Consider the following 22,022-nt stretch of genomic DNA (forward strand, 5'->3'; position numbering starts at 1 on the left):
TAATACCTTCTTGAAAAATAAACCTCCCATGATTCACAGAAAAAGTAATGCATACCTGTAAGTCATGACTACCTATGGAGATGATTATTCACAATTGATCAGCTATCAAGTGTCTGAATAAATGTTTCATTTATATAAAAAAAACTCTAAGATTATACTTCTGTTCTCTTTTTTTTTTACCCCAGTTGTGTTAAATACAGTCTTCAAATTGATAAGAAAATTAAAGAAATTTTCAATGGGGAAGAAGCATTGAGAGAAGTCATTTCAACTTGACGGGTCTCATAACCTGTGTGGTCCAGATGAAAAGATGCCGATGTCAGAATTATTACAGGAGTGCAGTACCATTTTCTCTGCTTTCTTTACAAAGATAAGACAAGGTGACCGGAGAAAGATTGATTTTTCGGTGGTAAAATAGCTTAACAATATTTTTAGTTATGGATAAGGCAAAAGTTTTATTTACATGCTTTAAAAATGGTGAAAAGTTGTATTTTTTTATCTTGCAATTTATTTAGAAAAAGTAGTGTCCGGTTTGTGGAGATAAAAAACGTTACAGGATCAAAATGACTGTCCGCGTCCAGTTACGGGAGTGTCCGCTTTGCGGAGAATGTACGTAATGGTTTATTCATAGAAGATTCTCGGGGAATTAAAAATATGTCCGTATTGAGAGGCGTCCGTTTTGCAGGAGTGTCCATAACAGGAGGTTTCACTGTATATATACATACATACATACATTTAAAGCAAAATAAATAAATACAAAAAAACATGAAGAAAATTAAGAAAAACAATAAGTTTTATTTATTGCGCATAAGCTGCAAGTAAATAGAACTCATAAAATATGTTCAAAATGAAGATAAAACAAAGGAAAATTACAGACATATGAAAAAAGGGGGGAAAAGAAAAATAATAACAATAAAAAAAAATCTAGAAAAAAATAATAATAATAAAAATTTGGAAAAAAAAGGATAACTTTTTTTTCTCGTTTTTTAAAAAAAAATTTATCCCTTTTTTTTGGATTTTTATTATTATTATTAATATTTTTTTTTTATTCTTATTTTTCTTTTTTCCCCTTTTTTCATGTGTCTGTAATTTTCCTTTGTTTTATTTTCATTTTGAACTTATTTTATGAGTATATATATATATATATATATATATAATACAGCAGTCATAAGCGGACATTCTAGGGACAGAAAAATTGCCCGTTTTTTAGAGTAATCCGTTTATGGGAAAGTTACCCTAATAACAAAGTTTAACACGGCACATCGTTTTTTAAATATTTTTAAAGATACAGAAATAATTAACTAATCTACAAGGATATTTATTTAAACTTTAAAACATATTTTTTATGTATATAAAAATAATATTGGAAAAAGTTTGATATAAATACATAATTCTAGCTATAGGTACAGATAAATGAATATAATTTTTCAATTAACACAGATATTCAAGTTAGTCATATGATACCGAATAAGAGTTTTTGTCTTCAGTCGGTTCTAATTATCAGGTTCACACCTCCTAACACCTACCCATCACTTAATAGGAAACTTGCTTAATACCTCCTTGAAAGCAGGGTTGGCAGGTTTTTGACATGTGACAGTTTTTGACAGTTTAAACCATGGTTTAAACCGTCACGTCAAAAACCTCACTGTCAAAAATGTCGAAAATGTCAAAAACCTATATTCATATGTGAAATTTAATTAATACATAAAATTCATTTATTTTTTATAAAGGATAGTGTTTCTAAATATGTTCTAGAAAAAATAAATTTAAAATTTTGAAGAAACACTTATATTTTGAATAGTAACCAAAATCTTGTACTTTTGAAAGCTCACATCTTTTGTAATATTATGTATTCATTTTCATGTGTTTTTGAAAATCTGCAGTGATATTATTAAGAAATTTATTTATAACCAAATTTAGTGTATAGTATAGATTATACTAAAAATTAGACATTTTTAAAGATAAACATTAGCAGTTTTGCACATTAGACATCTTTTAAAGAAAAATCTTTTTAATATTCTTTTAAATCTTCTTAATAATCTTTTTAACATAAAACAATACAAATTTAAGTGCTTTCTGTTAAATACACAGAGTAGTTAGTGTCGATTTACAGTATATTCAGCCTATTCATTTACTATGCTGAAAATTTAGTTTATCCAAATACTTGTGAATTTCATTTTGCTGAATACTATATACATAGTTTTGTTGAATATCTAAATATTCAGCTGTTGAATAATTACTTCTTGTTTCAAGATATGCATTATTTGTATTCTTAATACAAGTGGGGGGAAAAATTAAGAGGTAAAAATTGTTTTAAAATGATAAGTGTAATAATTATAAATAAATATAATAAACAATATGAATTATATTTATCATTATTCACAAATATAACTACTTTTAAATTCAAATTAACATACTGGATAATAAAGATATTCGGTATAACATAACTTGTAAGTTCCTTATAAATATTAGTTATATGTTCCTTATATGTCAAAAATGCATAGTAATAAACTTTTAATTTTCTTAAGTATCAAAAAAAAATTTTTTTTTTTCAAAATATAAATATTTAAAAAAATTTTGTGCAAAATTTTTCTGCACATGCATTTGAATATAAATTTCTGAGATTTTAAATCTGTTATTTTACCTTAATTTTAATTAAAAAATATTTTAAAACCTGCTGATTACCTATAGTATAATTAAATTTCAATATAATACATGGCAACTGTTGGTAGTTTTGAAGTTTATATATTTTTTTGGCAAACTTTAGTTTTTGACATTTTTGACGGGTTTTTGACGGTTTAAACCAGTATTATACCCTTGTCATGTCAAAAACCACTTTTTGACGTCAAAAACCCAACCCTGCTTGAAAGTAAACCTGCCGGGATCCACAGAATGTGCTAAATAGTCTTCAAATTGATAAGAAAATTAAAATAATTTTTGGTGGGGAAAAAGCATTGAGAACTTTTGAGACATCATTTGAAGCAGAGGGATCTCATAACTTGCTTTTGCCTAGATGAAAAGATCATAAGATGCCGCTATTAACAAAGCTCCAGAAGCATTGAGCACTTTTCGCCGGATCCCTGAAGAAGCATTGAGAAATTTTGAGACATCATTTGAAGTAGAGGGGTCTCATAACTTTCTTTTGCCCAGATGAAAAGATGCCGCTGTTAACAAAGCTCATAAAAGAAGAAAGATTGATTTGAATTTATTTACTAATCAAATTAAGTTTGGTAAACACAAAATAGAATTTTTTCAACCATTTCAAAAGTTTCCATAATTTAACAGACAGAAACAAAGTTCTCAGAAATGTTAGAAAATTTAACAAAATGCTATTTCTGACATTTTATAATTCTCTTTGATGATAAGTTTGTTAAAAGAAAACAACAACCTCAATTTAAATATAAAAAGTGCACTAAACTAAACCAACTAGTTTAAAAGTAAAAACCCAAAATAGCTTAAAAACAACAAAGCAAAAAGCTAATTATATACAATAATTTAAACTAATAAAAGGATAGATAAATATAATAAAAAATTTTTAAATATAATAAAAAACATACTTGGAAATGTTTCCAACAACAATCTTGCATTTAGTTTTGAATCTTGATACATTGTAACTATCATCAGTCATAGAAACATGATTAGAATTACAAACCTAATAAGGAGAAAAAATTGAACTACTGAATATCCTGCAATGGTAAATATATTTTTAACATAACATTTGTGTTTTAAAAACTGAACAAAAATTTTCAAACAAAATATTTAGTTCTGACCACAGAAATTTTTTAGCCATTTTATTTCAGAAAATACCATTTAAATTTGTCAAAGATAAAATTTAAAAAAAAAAAAAACTTTTAGATAAAGTGATGGAGTTTAACTATATTCCTAGACTCATAGAATAGTCTAGGTAATTGAACAAATACAGAAAATGCAAGAAATGTAATCAATGTGCTTTATAAGTAAAGCTGTATGAAAGAAAAAAGTTTCATAGATATTGAACTTTTTTTATCAGACGATAACATTCATAGATATTGGAATAGGGGACACTCACATATATCAGGGGTCTGTATAGGTTTTTATGTGAGGTACCTATTTTGTGAAAATTTAAAAATAATTTGTGAAAAATTAAAAATTATATTAAAAAATCAACACAAAAATATGGATTTATCGTTACAAATATAAAATTTTAAGAAAAAGTATTTTGTGAAATTTTCCAAAAATTTAATTTGTGAAACTACCGTTTTTCCTAAAGTTGAATGTGTAAAGGTACCGCTAAATGGTAGTAAATTCGGCCTGGACAGACCCCTGTATATTGAACACTTTCTGCAACAGAACATCCCGGTGCAGTCTTATTACTGAACAAATATATCAGAACAAAATATTATTTGTGTTGCAGAAAAATGTTACTTATTACATAAGCACAATAAGACTATTTAAAAAATAAACTAAGAATTATTCATTAAAAAAAAAAACTGAAAATGAAAAGCTATTAATCTATTTTTCATTCGCCAACAGATTTGGAAACTGCTTAATCTTTAAAATTGCAACCTCTTCACAAAATGTCATGCTACCAAAAACAATTAGTTTTGCACAACAAATAATGGAATCTCAAAGTCCATGGGAAGATGCCAATTTACTAAATAATTTCCTAATAAGCTATCTTGCAAATGCTATTATGGTGTCCGTTTGCAAATGTTAAATATTGAAAAAGATTCCACTGAAAATACTATATTTGTTACATTGTTATTGTTACATTATTATTGTTACTATTATTGTAAAATTAGTTCAATTCAAAATTTTTATTTTTATAGCTAGAAAAATTTTTTTATTTGATCTATACTGGTTATCTCTTTACTTTCTCTTGCTGGCATGAGTTTTTAAGTTTTATTAACCCCTTAACTGCCGCGGGCGTATATATATATGTCTCGGCCAAACGATGCGTTAACTGCCGCAGGCGTATATATATGCTTTCCCAAAGTACGATGCTTTGCATTGCGCTGCTATAAATAGAACTACACCCCCTACTTCAGAATGCAGTAAAATGGACTTGAAAGTGTTTGCTTTGCGAATGTATTACTAATTTCGGAGGAGGGGGAATGGGAAAAGGATGTTATGGAAAAGTGATATCGTATTAATTGCTTGTGTGTATTTATTTTTCCCTTTTGTTTCTCGTATGTATTTGGTGCTTTTTATTCTTTCCATCAACGTCTTCAAAGAAAAATGCATCGCGAAAATGTGCTGTTTGTTCAAGAAAAAAAATTCGTCGTGAATCCCGCTATCAGTGCGATGAATGTGATGTTGGTTTATGTGTCTAACCATGTTTCAGGATTTATCATACAACAGCTAAGTTTTAACATCTTTTATATTGTATTTTTATTATTTAATTTAAATTTTGTATTTTCTTTCTTTCCTATTTCTTGTCTTGTAAAATTAAACTGTTTTTAAATCGCAAAGCGTGCATCATTTTCCCCACCAAAACACTGTGTAAGAAAGTGCACTTGAGCGAAAAACCGTGGCACTGGGGACTGAATCACGTAAATTTTACTCGGCAGTTAAGGGGTTAACGCACAGCATGCACTTCTACATTCTAAAGATTTCTTAATAAATAAAAAAAAAAAAGACTACACAAAGAGATTAAACTTTTTTGAAACAAATTAAACTATTTACTTTAATGATAATCAAATTAAAATTTAATGAAATTGAGAATTTAATCTAATAAAAGGAAATCTAAGCAAAATAACTTACACTGTTATTGTCTTGACTTAAATCGTTACACGTTAGTCTCACAGTATCTCTAACATTTCCATTTATAAATACTGTATCAGCCTCCTTAGATGAGCCAGGCCTCATCACATGCTCACATTTCCCTTCGGGGAAGATGCTTTTATCCATATGTTTCTTAATGGTAGGATGCAATGAAGGTACAAAATCTTGATCTGGTTTCTAAAGATTCAAGATAAATATATATAAATATATATGTAAAAAAAGATTGATTAAAACAGTTTATTATAAAATATACTATTTACGAATGCATGAAGTACATAATGTGAATCAAATTATGCTTTATTCATAAGTAGCTCAAAAAATATCGTTTATAATTTTTTTTTTTTATTTAACTTGACAACAACATTACAAACTTGAATAAGAACAAGTTAATCAAGCTGTGCTTTATTCAAGCTGCTTTAATTTACTCATTTATAGTTATATTTTCATTTATTTATACTATTTAAAGCAATAAAGCTTAATTTCCTCTTTTAACTATGTACTTAATGGCAAAAATATATTAAACTTTTATTGAATAAAAAAAATGCGTTTCAAAAATATAATTTAATAAAAACAATTAATTAGATGCAGCAATAATTTAAAGAACTAAGAAATTATTACTAGATTAATTAAAAAAATATTTCCTTTGGCATACACATTTTTCCCATTAAAAAATAAACGAGAAACTTTCAGATTAAAATTTAACATATCTTTTGATATTTGGTAAATAACAATAGAAAAAAACTATAAGAAATGTATACCAACATTTTTTTTAACAGAAATATCATGTAATAAAAAAAATTTACCATTAAATCTGTCTTACTAATAAGATTTTCTTCTTCAAATAGTAAAGTTTATCCTTTAAAATTTTAAACACAAAAATATTTAAAGAGTTAAATTTTAAAAAAAATAGTTTATAAGACAAAAAAATATGAAAATTTACAACTCTAAGCAATAAACCTAATTTCCAAATCTTTGGGAAAAATGTAATAGAAAAAATGCAAAACATCATTTCAAGTATTGTAGTGAAATGTGATCATTGTTTCAAATTAAAATTTTTAAAAAAAATAATCAATTAGCATACTTTAAGATTAATGGTAATTGGTCACCAGATTAAGGGACCACTAAATACTACATCATGGTGGTCTGAGTCAGAATTTAGTAGTCCTTGATCAGTTGACAACCATTAATTTTGAGCCCTGTATATATACATATAGATATTTAAATTTACACACAGGACTTAATTTTCATTATACAAAACTTATAACTATGAAATTTATTATAAAAACTTATAAATTCAGACATATTCACCCATAAGCAGAATATTTTCAAATGTTCTGCAACAGGACTTATTAATTTATACAAATGTTCTGCAAGCATTTCACAGCGAAAAAAAAGTCAACTTTACGTTAAAATACTATATTTTCATTTATTAAAATACAGGATCATACACAGATACACTACATTATTTTTTAAACCAAGGCAAACATTCTTGATTTGTTACTTTTTCAATCACTTTTGAAGTACAAAATTTTGGTAATGACGATGATGAATTATTAATAAAATGCCTATGATATGAAGGTCCGAATACTAAGAGAATGTATGAGATTAGGGTTGGGGATTTTTCTGCAAAACTATGGGAGGCAGGTGGGCGGGGGATCGCGGGAAAACGCTCTCACTTATTCAAGATACAAATTGTTCTGCAGGACTTAGTTTGTTCTGCGACGTACGTCACAGTTTTAGGCACTTTCTGCTTCTGGGCATATTCATAGCTTATTTTCTGTGCAAAATTTAGTAAAATTTCCATTAATTTGCTATTATGTCCTTTAAGCATAAAAGACTCAGACAAAATATTTCATAACTTCCCAAAATATCAAATCATCAGCTAAAAGACATTTCTGAAATGCAAATGAAAGACAATTTTTAAAATGTAGCACAATTAAATATAGAAAATAAAAACCAAAATTATACCTGATCTTGTCCTAAACTTGCATAAAATTTTGTAATTATACAGGCTCTTAGTCGATCTACAACTGCTCGGCATGTATATAAGTTCTAATGACAAAAAGAGAAATAACAGATAAACAATAATAAATATAGATAACAATAGATAAATTTGGGATAAAATTTGTTTAAGTACAATGATGAACAAACGAAAAAATTTTCAAATGATTGAAATACAGAAGATAAAATCTTTTTGAAATATGTAAACAACTTTGCCAAAATTGGAGAAGTTCGTACATAAATTACGTGTTAATAACTACCTATTAACTAACTAAATTAAGATTAAAATAATTTTTATACAAAATTAGTTTAGATAAATATAATTGGATCGATAAAAGATGATGAAGAACATTTTTTTAAGTGATTGAAATATACAAAATAAAAACTATTCAAAATATGTAAGAATCTTTGTCAAAATTGGAGAAACTTTGTCTAGTAATTAAATAACTACCTAATAATATTTAGGTACAAATTATTTTTCAGTAGGTAAATGATTTTAGTACATAAAATTTACTAAACATTTATTTATCATTCACATATGCTATAATTTTAAATACAAATAATTCTACCTTTAAAAGAAGCTGAAGAAAAAAGATTTTAAAATGATTGAAATAAATTATATAAAATCTATACTAAATATGTAAGCTATAGTGTCAAAATTGAGAAGTTCATACAGCAATTACACAAATATCTGTAATTAGTATAATTCTCCACAAAAGAAACTCTTACAATTACATTAAAATTAAATTTTTTCTTAAAATTTTAAATTTAAATTATCTTTTAAACATATGTTTTTATAACAAAAAATAATATTAAAGAGTTAGATATTTTTAAAAAATATATACATTACTTACTTCATCTAAAGCATCTATTTCTGCATCTTTTGAATTTATTTCTTGCTCAAAATTTTCTTTTAACACATTCACAATTTTTTCCTGCATTTGTTTTCTCACTAAAATACAAAGAAAAAAAATCTTAAACTTTAAACAAATATAACCTTCATCTCAGATTTAATTTAAATATGTGTGAAGCTAACAAAAGAAATAAAGCTCCAAGGTAATAGAATAAGAATGGCTGAAGACTCATGAGATACTATTAATATATATCTAGTTTCAAATGGCTGAAATTTGGTCAAATAAACCATTTACTAGGCATTGCAATTTTCATTTATGCCTCATGAGTATTGCAGAAAATGCTATTAAAGATGGTCTAGGAAACATCCCTGAGGTTGATCCAAAAACATGCTGATAGAATTTTGATCATCTGCAGGTTGGATGGCTCCTTTGCTTTGGTAGCCCGATGACCAGCACACAAAGTTTAGCACTTTGAGGTAGAGCCATTAAACCAGGGCTGATATTGCACACCCTTGGTCCCTTCACAGGTTGATCCAATGACTAACAATGGTAATAATATTAATTTCATGAGGACATTTACCTATACATTAATTACAATCTCATTAATGTAGCGGTTAAATTGCATTAAATTTGAAACTAAGCACAATTCATACTAGAGCTTTAAGATAAGTACAAAATTATATTATTTTTCATACTTAAAAAAAAAAAAAAAAAAAATTTATTAATTTTAATCAATTAATTTTAAAACTTTAAAAAAAAGATATATAAAGTAAATTGTGTTGTAGGCCCAATGTCTAACTTTTTTAAAAGGATAAAACTGATTTTACAATCTTATATTTTTTTACATAATTAGATTGGGCATTAGTCATTATTAAACACAGATACAATTTCCGATACAACATAATACAAAATATCCAAATTGGTATATAAAGTGATGCTAAATTTACATACCACTATCCTCATATAGTTTAACACGTTTTTCTTGTAGTTCAGGAGGCAAAGCTTCATAATCAGGATCAAGATGTAATTCTCTTTTAGCAGCCATGATTTTTCTCAGACACTTTAAAACATTTAAAAAAGATATAAATATTTAAGATAAAAATTAATTAGAAAAAATATATAAATTAGAAAAAAGTATTAAGAAAAATCACAATAGATCATCACAATGAATATAGCTGGTATTTATAAATTTTTAAAATTATTTTTCAGACAAATTAATTTTAGAAATTTTATTTGATATATGATTTAGGTCAAATAACCACACATAATTTTTTAAATATTTACAAGTAAAAAAGGAACCCTTGGCGATGGTAAATAGTGCAAATAGGTTTCAATACAGAAATTTTCACCATTACTTCTTAATTAGTAAGATTTTTTGTATAGTGTTTCAAAAAGTATTTAACAATTCATAACTTAAAATAAACCGAAATATTCTTTAACTGATAATACATAAAAAATGGCTCTTACATAACTATCCTATGAATAATAAATATTAAAGAAAATGACTGTTCTTTCTCGTACACGCACGATTATATATCTATCTCTATACATATTATCATAACTTTGCCACAATTACAATTGTATTTAATAAAATTTCGAACAATTGAATATGAAGTAAAGACAATTACGTACCTGAAAATAATTATAATCTAATGGATTCTTAAGGACAACTGTTTAGAAAATGATATGTCATACGAGTGTAAACTTCAACATAAAACTGTGTGCACATCAACTTCTTTGAGTTTTAACAAAATTTAACTTTAAGAAACTTAATTAAAAATCACAATACTTACCTCTCTTAAAATAAAGTTATCTTTGAGGAAAGAAATATAACAATAATTAATATTTAACAGGGTTTCATTGACAATTAATTGCTACCGGATATACCGGCAAAAAAATCTTCTATTGCTTTACAACAAGAAAAGGTTATAAGTTAGCAAGTAAAATCGATTTAGTAAGAGCAGTTTCTTCGCAAATAATAAATTATAATTATCAGCTTAATTGCGGATATTAATTGGATCAGAAATAAACTCTAGCATTGTTTTCAAACATTGTGAGTCGCGTAATCCATATTGAAATTCAGAAAAAAAACAAAAAACAAGCAAACTTTCCATAGAGCCGATAAACTATTCAACTCAACTCAAACATAAGTTAAGAGCTACAAGCAACTATTGTTTAAAAAATCATACTTGCAGCTTTTTTAATGGAATGAAATGTTTCTCTAATAGAGCAACAAGCTGATGTTACAGTTATTGTTTAGTTTCAAAACCGTTATCAACGGCTATTATTTGTCAAAATTTTTTTATAATTATTGCAGTTTATCTACTATCTAATTTTGAATCAAATCAGATTTTATTAAATTGCATCCAGTATCACTTATACCAAGGTTAATAGTCTAACTATTCCCTATAGATATACACTGGTTAGTTTTTAAAATAGTACTTATTTTTACATGCTTTTTATTTACCAAATTTTGAAGTTTGTCTCATCAACAAACAAACAGTGACCGGTGTTAAATAAAAATCTTGTCACTCGCCAAATAGGATAGTTTAAATAAAAGAAACTGAATAAAAAGTGTTAAATATATTTTTATTATTTAATGTCGTCTTGTTGCGTGATGATCAGTTTAGTAAATTTGAAATTTATGTGACTAATGTGTACTAACATTTCTTATAGAAGTCATTCCATTTCAGTTAATCCAACAGAAAGATTTCCATGTCGTGATTCCGAAGATTTTCGGATCGTACTTTGGCAGAAATAAAAATAAAGAAAACATCCCAGAAAGGGACCAACTCGAAAGCTACCACTCTAGACAAAAATTAACATTTTTTAAAAAAAAATATTGGCAAGTTTGAAAGTACTTGTAGATTAGTGATTTTTATTGTTTGATGGTTTTTACTTTCTTATGAAATATGGAATGAGCAAAATAAAGCAATAAATTATGAATTAAAATCTTCTTTATTTTTAATCTCTTTATCGGTTGTAATTGGGATAAACAGTTACAGGTATAGAAAGATTTCCTAATTTTTATTTGTATAGTTTAAAAATAAATGCGTTTTTTATACTCTCTTTTTTTTTACTATTGATTAAAATAGGCATATAATTGTCTTTGGTATAAAAAAAATATGTAAGGTGCAGAGACCTTGTGCTAGTTTAATTACGTTATTTTCTATCCTTTCTCCTTATCAGATTAACTGAAATAAAAAAAAATTTTAAGTGTGCTAGACCAAATTCTTGGGCTAATATTAAAAAAGGGAAAATAGAACGAAAATCTTGAACAAAAAAACTGGAGATAATCATTGTAAAATTATAATTTCCAATGAAACTTATAATCACTTCATTCATCATAGTTAGAAATTTCTGTTTTTAAATTACATAAATAATTTTATAAATTATTATGCTGTTTGTTATTAAAATCAATGTGTCATTTGGTGTTGTTTGGTCACTCTACCGAAAAACTATAAAATGCATTTTCCTCATTTATGGATTTATAATTATCGTAAAGAACGATCTATTTTATAATAATAATAAACTTAATTTTTAAAATTTATTATTAATTTTTAGAATGTATATATTAATAATAAGTATAATTATAGTTGATTTTTATTGCTGTTTTAATTTTTAGCATTTTTTCTAGACAATTTTTCAATGGCTACTAAACCAAGAGGGCGAGGATATGCTATGCAAGCTAATAAAGCTGGTCAACCACTTCGTAGACCTGCAGAATCTGGTTTAAAGCAACGATTTGGAGATAACTTTCAGATTAATAATACAGAGGTAATTTTATTGAGATTTAAATTAAGGTTTTATTATTATTTTTGTCATTTTGATCCAAATGAAAAAAAATTTAATTCTTGTTGTTTTAAATATAGTTTAATCCATTTAGAATTTTTAAGGATATAGTTAGCTACTACACAAAGTCTTTTAAAGCCTTCATGGCTTATCTGATGAGGCGGCCTGTGTGGGAATTTTTTTCCCTCCTTGAGCTTGACAATTTTATTTTGTTGAAATTATTCTCCAAAATTTCATTATATATTTTTTTTTCTTTTGCAGAAATCTCTTTTTACATTTTAGAATCATTAATAATATAAAGAATTAATAACAATAGTGCAACAGCAGACATCCATCCCTACCAAAAACGCTGTTAATGCAAAAGCTAAAAATTCTTTAAGGGTCTTTAGCTGCTTATCATTTGATTTGTTTAAATTTTAGAAAGTCAACATTGATAATGCAAAACATAATATGTTCCTGATTGTTATGTGAAGTGCAATTTCCGCAAGATAAGATTGGTGTAAAAAAAATATTAATATTTTAAAAACAAGAAATATTAATAATACAAAACAAGAAATATTAATAATATTTTTTAATTTACTTTAAGGTTTTTTAGCTGTTTAATTATTTGATTTATTAGTGTCATGCCTTCATATATGTTTTTATTGAACGTTTCATATTGCTATACGTTTGTATAATATTACACTGTTTTTCTATGTTCGTATTAAATGGCTGTTCATCATTTTTTTATTGAATGTCCCATATTATACTTTTTTATGTTTTTTATTGAATATTTTATATTATATAGCTTAATGATATATTTATTGAATGTTTTACACTGCAACATTTTATGATGTTTGTCATGCCTCCATGTTGTGATGACGCTGTCATCAAGGTAGATGTGGTAAATTAAGATCAAAGAGTTCACGCAAAGTGGCGGTGGTGAAATGACGTTCTTTTTGGTAGTTGTATTATTATTGTTTTGGACAGTGTTGTATCACAATTAGTATTAAAGTATTTCAAATCGAATTATAACTAAGAGATGTGATGCAATCAAAATATGCAATTTTATGCTAAGTTCTTTTCCTTAATTTCTTAATGTATTTTATTTATTTTTAGCTGCTTAAATACATAATTTATATAAAAATGGGGTATTTTTTATTTATTCACATAATGTGTTTGTAATTGTTTTGCATTTAAATTGTGCACAATTGAACAAGGTAAAATTTTACATTACTTTGAAAAGTATTGAAATGCATCATTTCTGATTTTAAAGTAAGAGATCGCATATACTAATTTTTTTGTATGTTTAAAAATTAATTCAATGATTTTTACTCATTTATGTTATGTACGATTTGTTATTTTAACAGGTGCGCTAACACTGCAATTTTTCATGCAGTAAAAGTTTGTGTGACATATCCAATAGTGCAACCTTTCCTATGAAAAACTTTTTTGTTTTAGTCGAATTTTGTGGGCATGGCATATCTCTGCAAAATTATGATAAATGCTTTTACGATAGATATTTCAATTTTGGAGACATAAAAAAAAAAATTTAAAAATTTTTTTTATGATTTTGCTTCTGTTTATCGAATTGAGCTGATAAGTCTATTTTGATTTATCTTACAAATCTATTATAACTCTTATGATATAGGCTGGGAATTTTATTTGTAGCACTTTTCTGTATACCTTAAAATTAATTTAATCATCTTTGCAGTTTTTCTTAATTTCCTCTTTTTTTTTCTCACTAAAATACAGACTTCACACAGTTTTTTTTTTTTTTGAAAAGAAAATATTTTTTTCTTTAAAAAAAGGCAACTTTGATTATCAGATAAATTTATGGGAATTAGGGGATTGTACACACCCGGTGGCTAAGTGGTAGCGCATTACACTGCCGTGCCACAGGCTCTGGTTTCGATCCTCAGGCCGGGCAAGGTTGACTCAACCTGTCATCCCTTCTGTGGGTCAATAAATCAGTACCAAGCATGCTTGGGAACTGAGCACTGGGGGTTTCGTGTTCGGCTGACCACCTAACTGGAACATCTGCTCCTGCACCCCAGAGCCCAAGGTCAGAAACCTAAGATAGGCACTGTAGGCCTTGGCCCTCTATGGGCTGTTGTGCCACTGAGTTTAGTTTAGTTAAAGTGCATTTTTTAACATAACAAGTATGATATAAGCTGGTTAATATAAATTTATTGTTCAATGATATTATTTCAGATTAACTATAATTTTCTTTTTTTCTTTGCTTCATAGAAAAAAGAAGATCCAATAGATTCACTTTGTAGTAAAATTGTTAAAATGGGACTAAGTAACCCTGAGAAAGAACTAGCGGTTATTGAAAAGGATGTTCTATCATTATGCGATTCTCAAGATGGTTTAAGTTCTTTTGTTGATAAAATTGTAACACATGGATTAGAAAGTCAATGGAATGCTCATGCTGTAGCTTCATTCTGTGTATCTTATGGAGATGTTGCTGTGGAAAATATTAAGCTTCGCACTATGCTGCTAAGAAAACTTCAAAAAATTTATACTGGTATGCAAATTATTATTCTTTTAAGTTTAAGATAAATATATTTTACTCAAAATATATGATTGCTTTTAACAAACACAAGCACACACACAGCTGGATTATACCTTTCGTAGGCCCTAGGCATAGCCAATTTTCGTAGGCCCTAGGCAATTAAAGATAAACTTGTGAATACTTTTCCTAACATTCACATTGCATTAAGAATATATTTGTCGATTCTTGGATCAAATGCAGAAGGGGAAAGATCTTTCTCCAGATTAAAATTGATAAAAAATTATTTGCGTTCAACAATGAATCGAGATCGTTTGGCATCGCTCGCACTTATGTCTATTGAATACGACATTTTGCGTAGTTTGGAATTTGACAGCATAATACAAGATTTCGTTGAATTCAAAAATTGCCAAAAAGTAATATATTAGATCATAAGATTCTGCAAAATAATTTATTACCGAAAAATATTATATTTTTATTTGTATCTTCATAATTTTGTGCAAAATACACTTGTTGTTTTTAAAGTTAAATTATTTTTGTCAACAATTTTTTTTTATCCCAAGTTTTTCGTAGGCCCTAGGCACATGCCTAGTGTGCCTATAGGTTAATCCGGCCCTGCACATATATATATATTGCTAGATGAACTGGGCTTGTTTGAATAATGTTAATGTCATTGATTTTATTGTGAAGCAAACATCAGTTGCAGTGTGCTGATTGGAATCAGTGAAAGGAAAAATCAGCTTTCACACTAGCAATCATTCTTTCGTCTCTGGTCCTGCAGTGGACTGATCCTGAAGACATGGGTGACCACTTTGATCAGTCTGCATAGAAATCAAGGGTGTGCGGTATCGGTCCTCGTTAAACTGTTCTGCCGTAAAGTGCTCGACTTTGTCATCGGGCTACCAAAGCAAGTGAGCCATCCCCTCTGCAGATGATCAAAATTGTGATGACATGTCTTTGGATCATCCTCAAGGATTTTTCCAGACCGTCACCAATAGTTTCTAGTGCGACATAAATAAAATACCTCCCTACCTCTTTTGCCTCTCCTACAATCAGCCATGCAGCACTCGATGAATTGTTATACAACACTCTTTTGGTTGGCAATGAATAGATTGACTTTTAGTAATGCAGGGTTGCCACAGGTGACTATTTGCAATTATTTTCGACCTAAGGCAACTATGGCTACTTTTTTTTGCCTGAAAAGGCTAAAAAAGCAAATATTTTAAGGAAAAGGAGACTATTGGGAGACTTTTCTGTGCTCCTGGCAATGTTTTTTTTATAGCATAAATTGGGTTGACAACTTGCGGCCCCTCAATAGCTTCTGAACATAATGAATTTTTTTTTCTATAAAATAAAAAAATATTGAATTGCAAATATGAGTCATCACTTCTTAATGCGCTCAATTTGCACAGATTCCATTATGGATCTATTTTGTTTCTCATTCGCCTTTTCAACAGTTATTGCTACGAAACTCTGCATGATTTTAAAAGACCTAATTTTTAATATGATACTATGATTTATATACGATATTTAATACTTTCGAATTTTAGTAATCACTTTTTCACACATGCACACACACACACACACACACATATATATATATATATATATATATATATATATATATATATATATTTGCTAAATCAATTATTGATTAAAGGAAAAATTATGTGAAACAAGGGAAAATTAATTGAAAGAGTATGCTTTTTTTTAAGAAAAAATTATTTTTCTGCATTAATTCTAGCATTTAAAAGTATTTAATGTTCTGCAAATATACAAAAAAATTTTATATAAAAATTTAGCGCTAGAACACTAACGTTTATTTAAAAATTATCATATTGGCCATCAACTTGACTAAATGGATCAGGGATTACAATGAAATCATTTAATAAAATTTTAGTCATATTATTGAAAAATTTTTGTTCTTATTTAGGCAACTATTTTCATAATTTTAGGCTACTATTTTCATGCTTTAGGCTACTAGTAGCAACTGTTTTGCTCATTTTTTTCTGTGGCAATCCTGGTAATGTTTACTTTTCAAAATATTAAACCTCCCTGACTGCATTCTGAAACTTATAAAATCCTATGTTCCATTAATGATATAGATATTAAACATTCCAAAAAGTTTCAGAAAAATGGGCATGGTAAATAATTGAAAACTTATCTTACTTCTCTCCCTCCTACATTTACTTCTTTTCTACCCTGGCTCACACTTGACTAACTTTTCTACCTTGTCCTGAAATGGCTTACCTAGATTTTATTTATTTCTACATTTGGAAACTCCAAAGAAAAGACTTCGTTTCAAGACAATTTGTTTGCTAATAGAGGATTGAATCGAGTCTTTAAAGTACATTCGCGTTCAATGTCTGAAAATCTCGTTGAAAGCAATGAATCAACACAAGATTCTAGTTTAAAACTTTTTAGTGTGTTGATCTTATCAAAGAATTTTTTTTCAATTGACTTAGTAAGATAACTTTTCACTTAAACCCTGTAAGAGTATAGGGCTCCAAAGAAGGAGACCAGAATTTCAAAATCGGATAAATATGAAAAAATTATTTATAATAGACAAAATAAATTATATATTTATTCTGAAATTTGTTAGAATTGTATATAAAGTTTTCATAAGTACCTATAACAAATAACTACTAAAAGCAATGTTAATCAAAATCAAAGCTGAGCTTTGTTGACTTATGACTTTATTTCTAATAGGTAACTAGCTTTAAAAAGCATCTGGAAATTTTTATGACTTTTAATATCGATTGATTGTTTATTTCATTATACTATCACTAATTGTCTCAGAATTTACTTTACAAAATTAGTCACTCTTTTACTGAACACTTTGTGCGTAGAAAATTGACTCCTTAATGCCCAGGTTACATATTTAATAATGATATGTATTATGTTAAATATTGAGAAATCAAATGAAAAATTACTTATTTATTTCAAAAAGTCAAAGAATTCATGAAGTTTGAAAAATTATGCAAAATGTTAAAATTGAAAAAAAAATAAAATTATGATTGATTTCAAGAAATGCATTTTAGAAGTTTTCCAAGAAAATAAGTATTTACCAAATTAATTAATAATTTTACAAATTCAGCATTTCTTTTTTGGTGTGATTAAAAGTTGCTTTCGTTCTAACTGGGAGGTAAAAGATTAAATTATATTTATTTATGTGATCTTTTCAAGAATTGAGAACAGAAATAAGAGCATATATGTATAACATTAACAGAAAAAAAATTATTACATAGAGTACTTGGCATAAAATAAATGGTGTATGTTTGTATGCTAAATAGTGGCAATTTATAACTTTAATTTTAAAATGTGTATATATACAAGGGCAATTCAGAAACTAAACATTGGAAGCACAAGATGTAAATTAAAATGACTTAACCGTCAATGTCAGACATTCATAAGATTAAATTGTTGCATGATTATGCACACCCTCAGAGTGCTTAGCAAATGCAATACAAGCCTATCACAGATTCAATTTAGTCTATCGGTGACAGCCTGTATTTCATTACACTCTTCCCCACACCCTATCATTCACCTACACCCTGGATTCTAATAACTATCTATTAATTGCGATGAAGAACCGGTCTGAGGTTGAGCACTTAATGGGTAATGAGAAAATTTAAATCACTGTGAAAGTTGGTTTAAATTGTCGGTGACTAAATTCAATGCATGCGTTGATGATGTTGTTGTCAGCCATTAAGGCAGAGGGGGTGCGATTGTTCTTGTTTTCCACTTGCGCCATCTATGGCCAAGAATTCGACTTCTGCCACACCCATACATCATACCCATTATTAGGATGGACCCATTCATTCATCCACAGTTCGTAACTTTTAACTGAACCAGAGAACGATCAATCTCCAATTAAGTAACCCCAGTGGTATTGATTTGTTGCGGGAACATGGAGGACTTTATGACTCGACAGATTTAGTGTGCACCAGTCTCCATTTACTACACAGGGAGTCTTTGGCCAGCTGGATTCGAACTTCTGTTCTCACAAACTTGAGTCCAGTGCCATGCCAACCAGGCTGTCGCTGCCTCAGAAGGAATTGATAAATCAGTAAAGTGGAACAGCAAGTCCTTGAATATGTGTGGTGACTATATTGAAATATAGAGGACAGATATACCTTTAAGATGTATTTGAAAAATTTATTGAATCTATGCAGGTATTTTATGTACAATTAAACAAATATTAGTCCCGAATCACCCTTGTATATATTTTATTTATGAGAATGCAAATTTAGAATTATGACAAATTTATTTCAGAAAGAGAGAATAGCTACTTGACTTTAGACAAATTTCTCATGGATGTGAGGTTTCTGTGCGAAATATTCTTTCATGTTAAAATTGATGGCAACTGCATTCAAGTCTTGAGCCGTCCAGTGCTAGATGTTCTAGGCATGTTAGTTGATGGTGGCTCAGAAAAAGAAATTGAAGTAGTTTATGAACAGGTAAAAAAAAAACTCTCTCCTTCGACACATTAAAATTCTTTGATTACGTGGTAATTTTCTATTTTAAGGTGATAGTTTTTATATTAAAGTGTTAATTAAATCTATTTTTAATTTTTTTTTTCGAATAAAACTTAGTGACTGACTCAGTTTTTTTTGGGTTATTTTCTATATTACTATATTTAGTCTAAAATTATCTTGAAATAATAATTTTTTTTTTCTTCAATACTTTCAGTTTCTTTGCAAGAAAATGTTAAATAGTACAAATATTTTTAACAAGATGGCGGCTTAAAATTCAATACCAATTTCAATAAAAAAACAAATTAAAGTTAAAACTTCTTTGTATGATAGCTTTTTTTATGTAGATTATTATTATACCATTATGCGTTTTATGATACCACATATGTATTTTATTCTCTGTCGAAATAAAAAGGTGTTATTAGTGCTAAAGTTTGTATTGTTTATTTATTTATTAAGAAAAAAAATACTTTTTTTTTTCAGTTTCCAAAGTGTTTTGCCAGTCTCAAAGCAAATAATTCAGATGGACTCAATAATTTTTTAGATAAAATACGACAACAACTGCTCAGTGATGATATTCCTATTAGTGCTAGAACCATGCTATTGGAAATGTTTGAATTAATATTATGTGATGGAAAATTAATTAGTGATGTTGAAAAATTCTATAAATCTCAATCAATTTCTGTTGTGAGAATGTGCAAATGAGTTTTGCAATAACTTTAACTCTTAAAATTGTTCTTCAAGTTATTGAGCTTTTAATAAATGTACTTTATTATATATATTGTTTTTATGATTCTCATCATTTTGCTATAACATTCAGTGTTTTTATAATACAAAGAATTAAATTTTAATTTGATAAATATGTGTGATAATAGTTGGGACAGGAATAATGCAAAGAAGGATAACTTTGCATTCATATTAGATTATAAATGTAACATATGCAATAATTTATGTTACATCTTACTATTTTAGAATACATGGATTTTTTTTTTTTTTTTTTACAACAGTATCATGTGTCATCCATTTAGTTATTCCAAGACTAGCTTTACCTTTCAAAATTAATTTATTGTTCTTAATACAGCAGAATTCGCTTATAACGACCCTATATTTAATGAAGAAAATTGAGTTTCTTGTTTGGCACAATCTTATTTGAATCTAATATATTTGTAATTAGAGAAACGTAGTTGAGTGTAATCTATTTTAGCCTTTTATTATTTTTCCTCATATTTTATGTTAAAAACAACTTTAGAAACAATGAAAAATATCTGAAATGAAGAAAATGTTTTAAAAACTTAAAAAGGAAAGTTATTGTAGTGAAACTGAAGAAACTTTACTTAAAACACTGACTTTTACAAGTTCAGTAGAGTCAATACAAAATGTTGTCTAATTTATCAAAGCTATTGAAAATACGCCTGCGCGTTTTACCCTTATCGCACTTCACTTTGCATCTCTGTCAGAGAATCCAGCATTCTTTTTACTCAAGAACTTTGAACAAAGAAGTTCACTTGTCGGCTCTCTCGTGAGCTACTTTTCATTGTTCACTGCTGTTGCAGCAGCCTCAATAATTTTCTTGGTGTATATTTAGAAATGAAAATTAATTCCTTTATTTGTTTTAATTTTTTCATCCCTTCATCTCTTGTCCTTTATCATGAAAACTTAATTTATATGATGTAGTCAATTCTACTTCAATCAATCTACACTGCTGGCCACCGCGAATGCAACACCCTGAAGGAAGCATGAATATAACATGGAATTTACAACATGCATTAGCGGAGGTGAGATATGCAAATGATTAGAACTTCAGCGCAGATGCACTTTACTCGCACCTGTGGCGCCACTTCAAAGCACTATTTAAGGCTTGCAGATTTCAGGTTCGGCAATTGTGTTTTTTTTTTCTTCAAAAAACGATCAATTATACCTCATAGAAAACAGCGATCATCTTTTGATCAAGTATCCGAGTTCGACAGAGGAAGGATAGTGGCCTACGGAGATTGTGGATTATCTTTCAGGTAAGTCAGTAGTCGTGTTGGACAAAACCAAACAGCTGCAATGCGGATATGTGATCGTTGGATGCAGGAGGGTACGATGGACCGACGTGTTCGATTGCATCCACCTCAGTGCACCACTTCACGTGATGACAGGTGAATTGTGTACATGGCAGTGACTGATAACTCGGTCACATCACAAACCATAGCACATTCAGTCTGTAACGCATCATCCAGTGTCTGTGCATACCATTCGACGCCATTTACAGGAGAGTGGTCTACCCTTGACGCAGACCCATAGGCGTCTCCGCCGCCAATGATGCAATAAAAGAAAGATGTGGACGACAGAAGGGAATGAAATTGTCTTTACTAACGAGTCACGCTTCTGTCTGCAATGCCACGATGGTCGCATTTGAGTCTGGAGACACCGTGGAGAGAGGATGCTGAACAGCTGCGTTATGCACCTCCACACTGGTCCTGCACCGGATATTATGGTATGGGGCGGTATTGGATATCACTCTCGCACTCCTCTAGTACGCATTGTCGGTACTTTAAACAGCCAGTGCTACATCTCCAAGGTGCTAGAGCCAGTTGTCCTTCCTTACCTTCAGAGCTTGCCCACAGCCATATTTCAACAGGATAATGCGCGACCACATGTGAC

General features: G+C 28.5%; 2 protein-coding genes across 5 annotated transcripts in view; one reads left to right on the plus strand and one right to left on the minus strand.

The window, feature by feature from the left end:
• Positions 1-10,768, minus strand: part of D12 (YEATS domain containing 2 homolog D12) — a 41,657-nt gene extending 30,889 nt beyond the window's left edge. Inside the window, exons 1-6 of one of the 2 annotated variants that reach the window (XM_021147006.4) lie at positions 10,409-10,768; positions 9,567-9,675; positions 8,616-8,713; positions 7,729-7,812; positions 5,740-5,937; positions 3,555-3,649 (exon numbers count right to left, since the gene is read on the minus strand). In XM_021147006.4, the coding sequence (XP_021002665.1) occupies positions 3,555-3,649; positions 5,740-5,937; positions 7,729-7,812; positions 8,616-8,713; positions 9,567-9,660 (569 nt within the window). In that variant the 5' untranslated portion in view covers positions 9,661-9,675; positions 10,409-10,768. Of the gene's footprint in view, positions 1-3,554; positions 3,650-5,739; positions 5,938-7,728; positions 7,813-8,615; positions 8,714-9,566; positions 9,676-10,247; positions 10,357-10,408 lie in introns of those variants that run through there. The other variant, XM_021147007.4, reaches the window with a different exon arrangement.
• Positions 10,769-10,857: 89 nt separating this feature from the next.
• LOC107442046 (MIF4G domain-containing protein A) lies at positions 10,858-20,153 on the plus strand. 3 transcript variants are annotated; one of them, XM_016055502.4, is made up of 5 exons: positions 10,858-11,001; positions 12,253-12,392; positions 14,637-14,916; positions 19,177-19,361; positions 19,860-20,153. In XM_016055502.4, exons 2-5 carry the CDS (start codon positions 12,264-12,266, stop codon positions 20,079-20,081), a joined length of 816 nt encoding a protein of 271 aa, XP_015910988.1. In that variant the 5' UTR covers positions 10,858-11,001; positions 12,253-12,263; the 3' UTR covers positions 20,082-20,153. The 3 variants fall into 3 exon arrangements, with proteins under 3 accessions (XP_015910988.1, XP_015910986.1, XP_015910987.1); XM_016055500.5 differs by having other exon boundaries at positions 10,861-11,037; XM_016055501.4 differs by having other exon boundaries at positions 10,902-11,037; positions 12,241-12,392.
• The last annotated feature ends 1,869 nt before the right edge of the window (positions 20,154-22,022 follow it).

The sequence above is a fragment of the Parasteatoda tepidariorum genome, chromosome 9 (assembly GCF_982258835.1).
Source record: "Parasteatoda tepidariorum strain Cologne lab strain chromosome 9, Ptep-v5.0, whole genome shotgun sequence".
Taxonomy (NCBI): Eukaryota; Metazoa; Arthropoda; class Arachnida; order Araneae; family Theridiidae; genus Parasteatoda; species Parasteatoda tepidariorum.

What these genes read in the sequence shown, in the direction of transcription:
- LOC107442046 (XM_016055502.4), top strand. Translation starts at nt 12,264, where the DNA reads ATGGCTACTAAACCAAGAGGGCGAGGATATGCTATGCAAGCTAATAAA. An exon ending in TTCAGATTAATAATACAGAG is followed by an intron (nt 12,393 to 14,636) that starts GTAATTTTATTG and finishes TTTGCTTCATAG; the next exon opens with AAAAAAGAAGATCCAATAGA. An exon ending in ACTTCAAAAAATTTATACTG is followed by an intron (nt 14,917 to 19,176) that starts GTATGCAAATTA and finishes AATTTATTTCAG; the next exon opens with AAAGAGAGAATAGCTACTTG.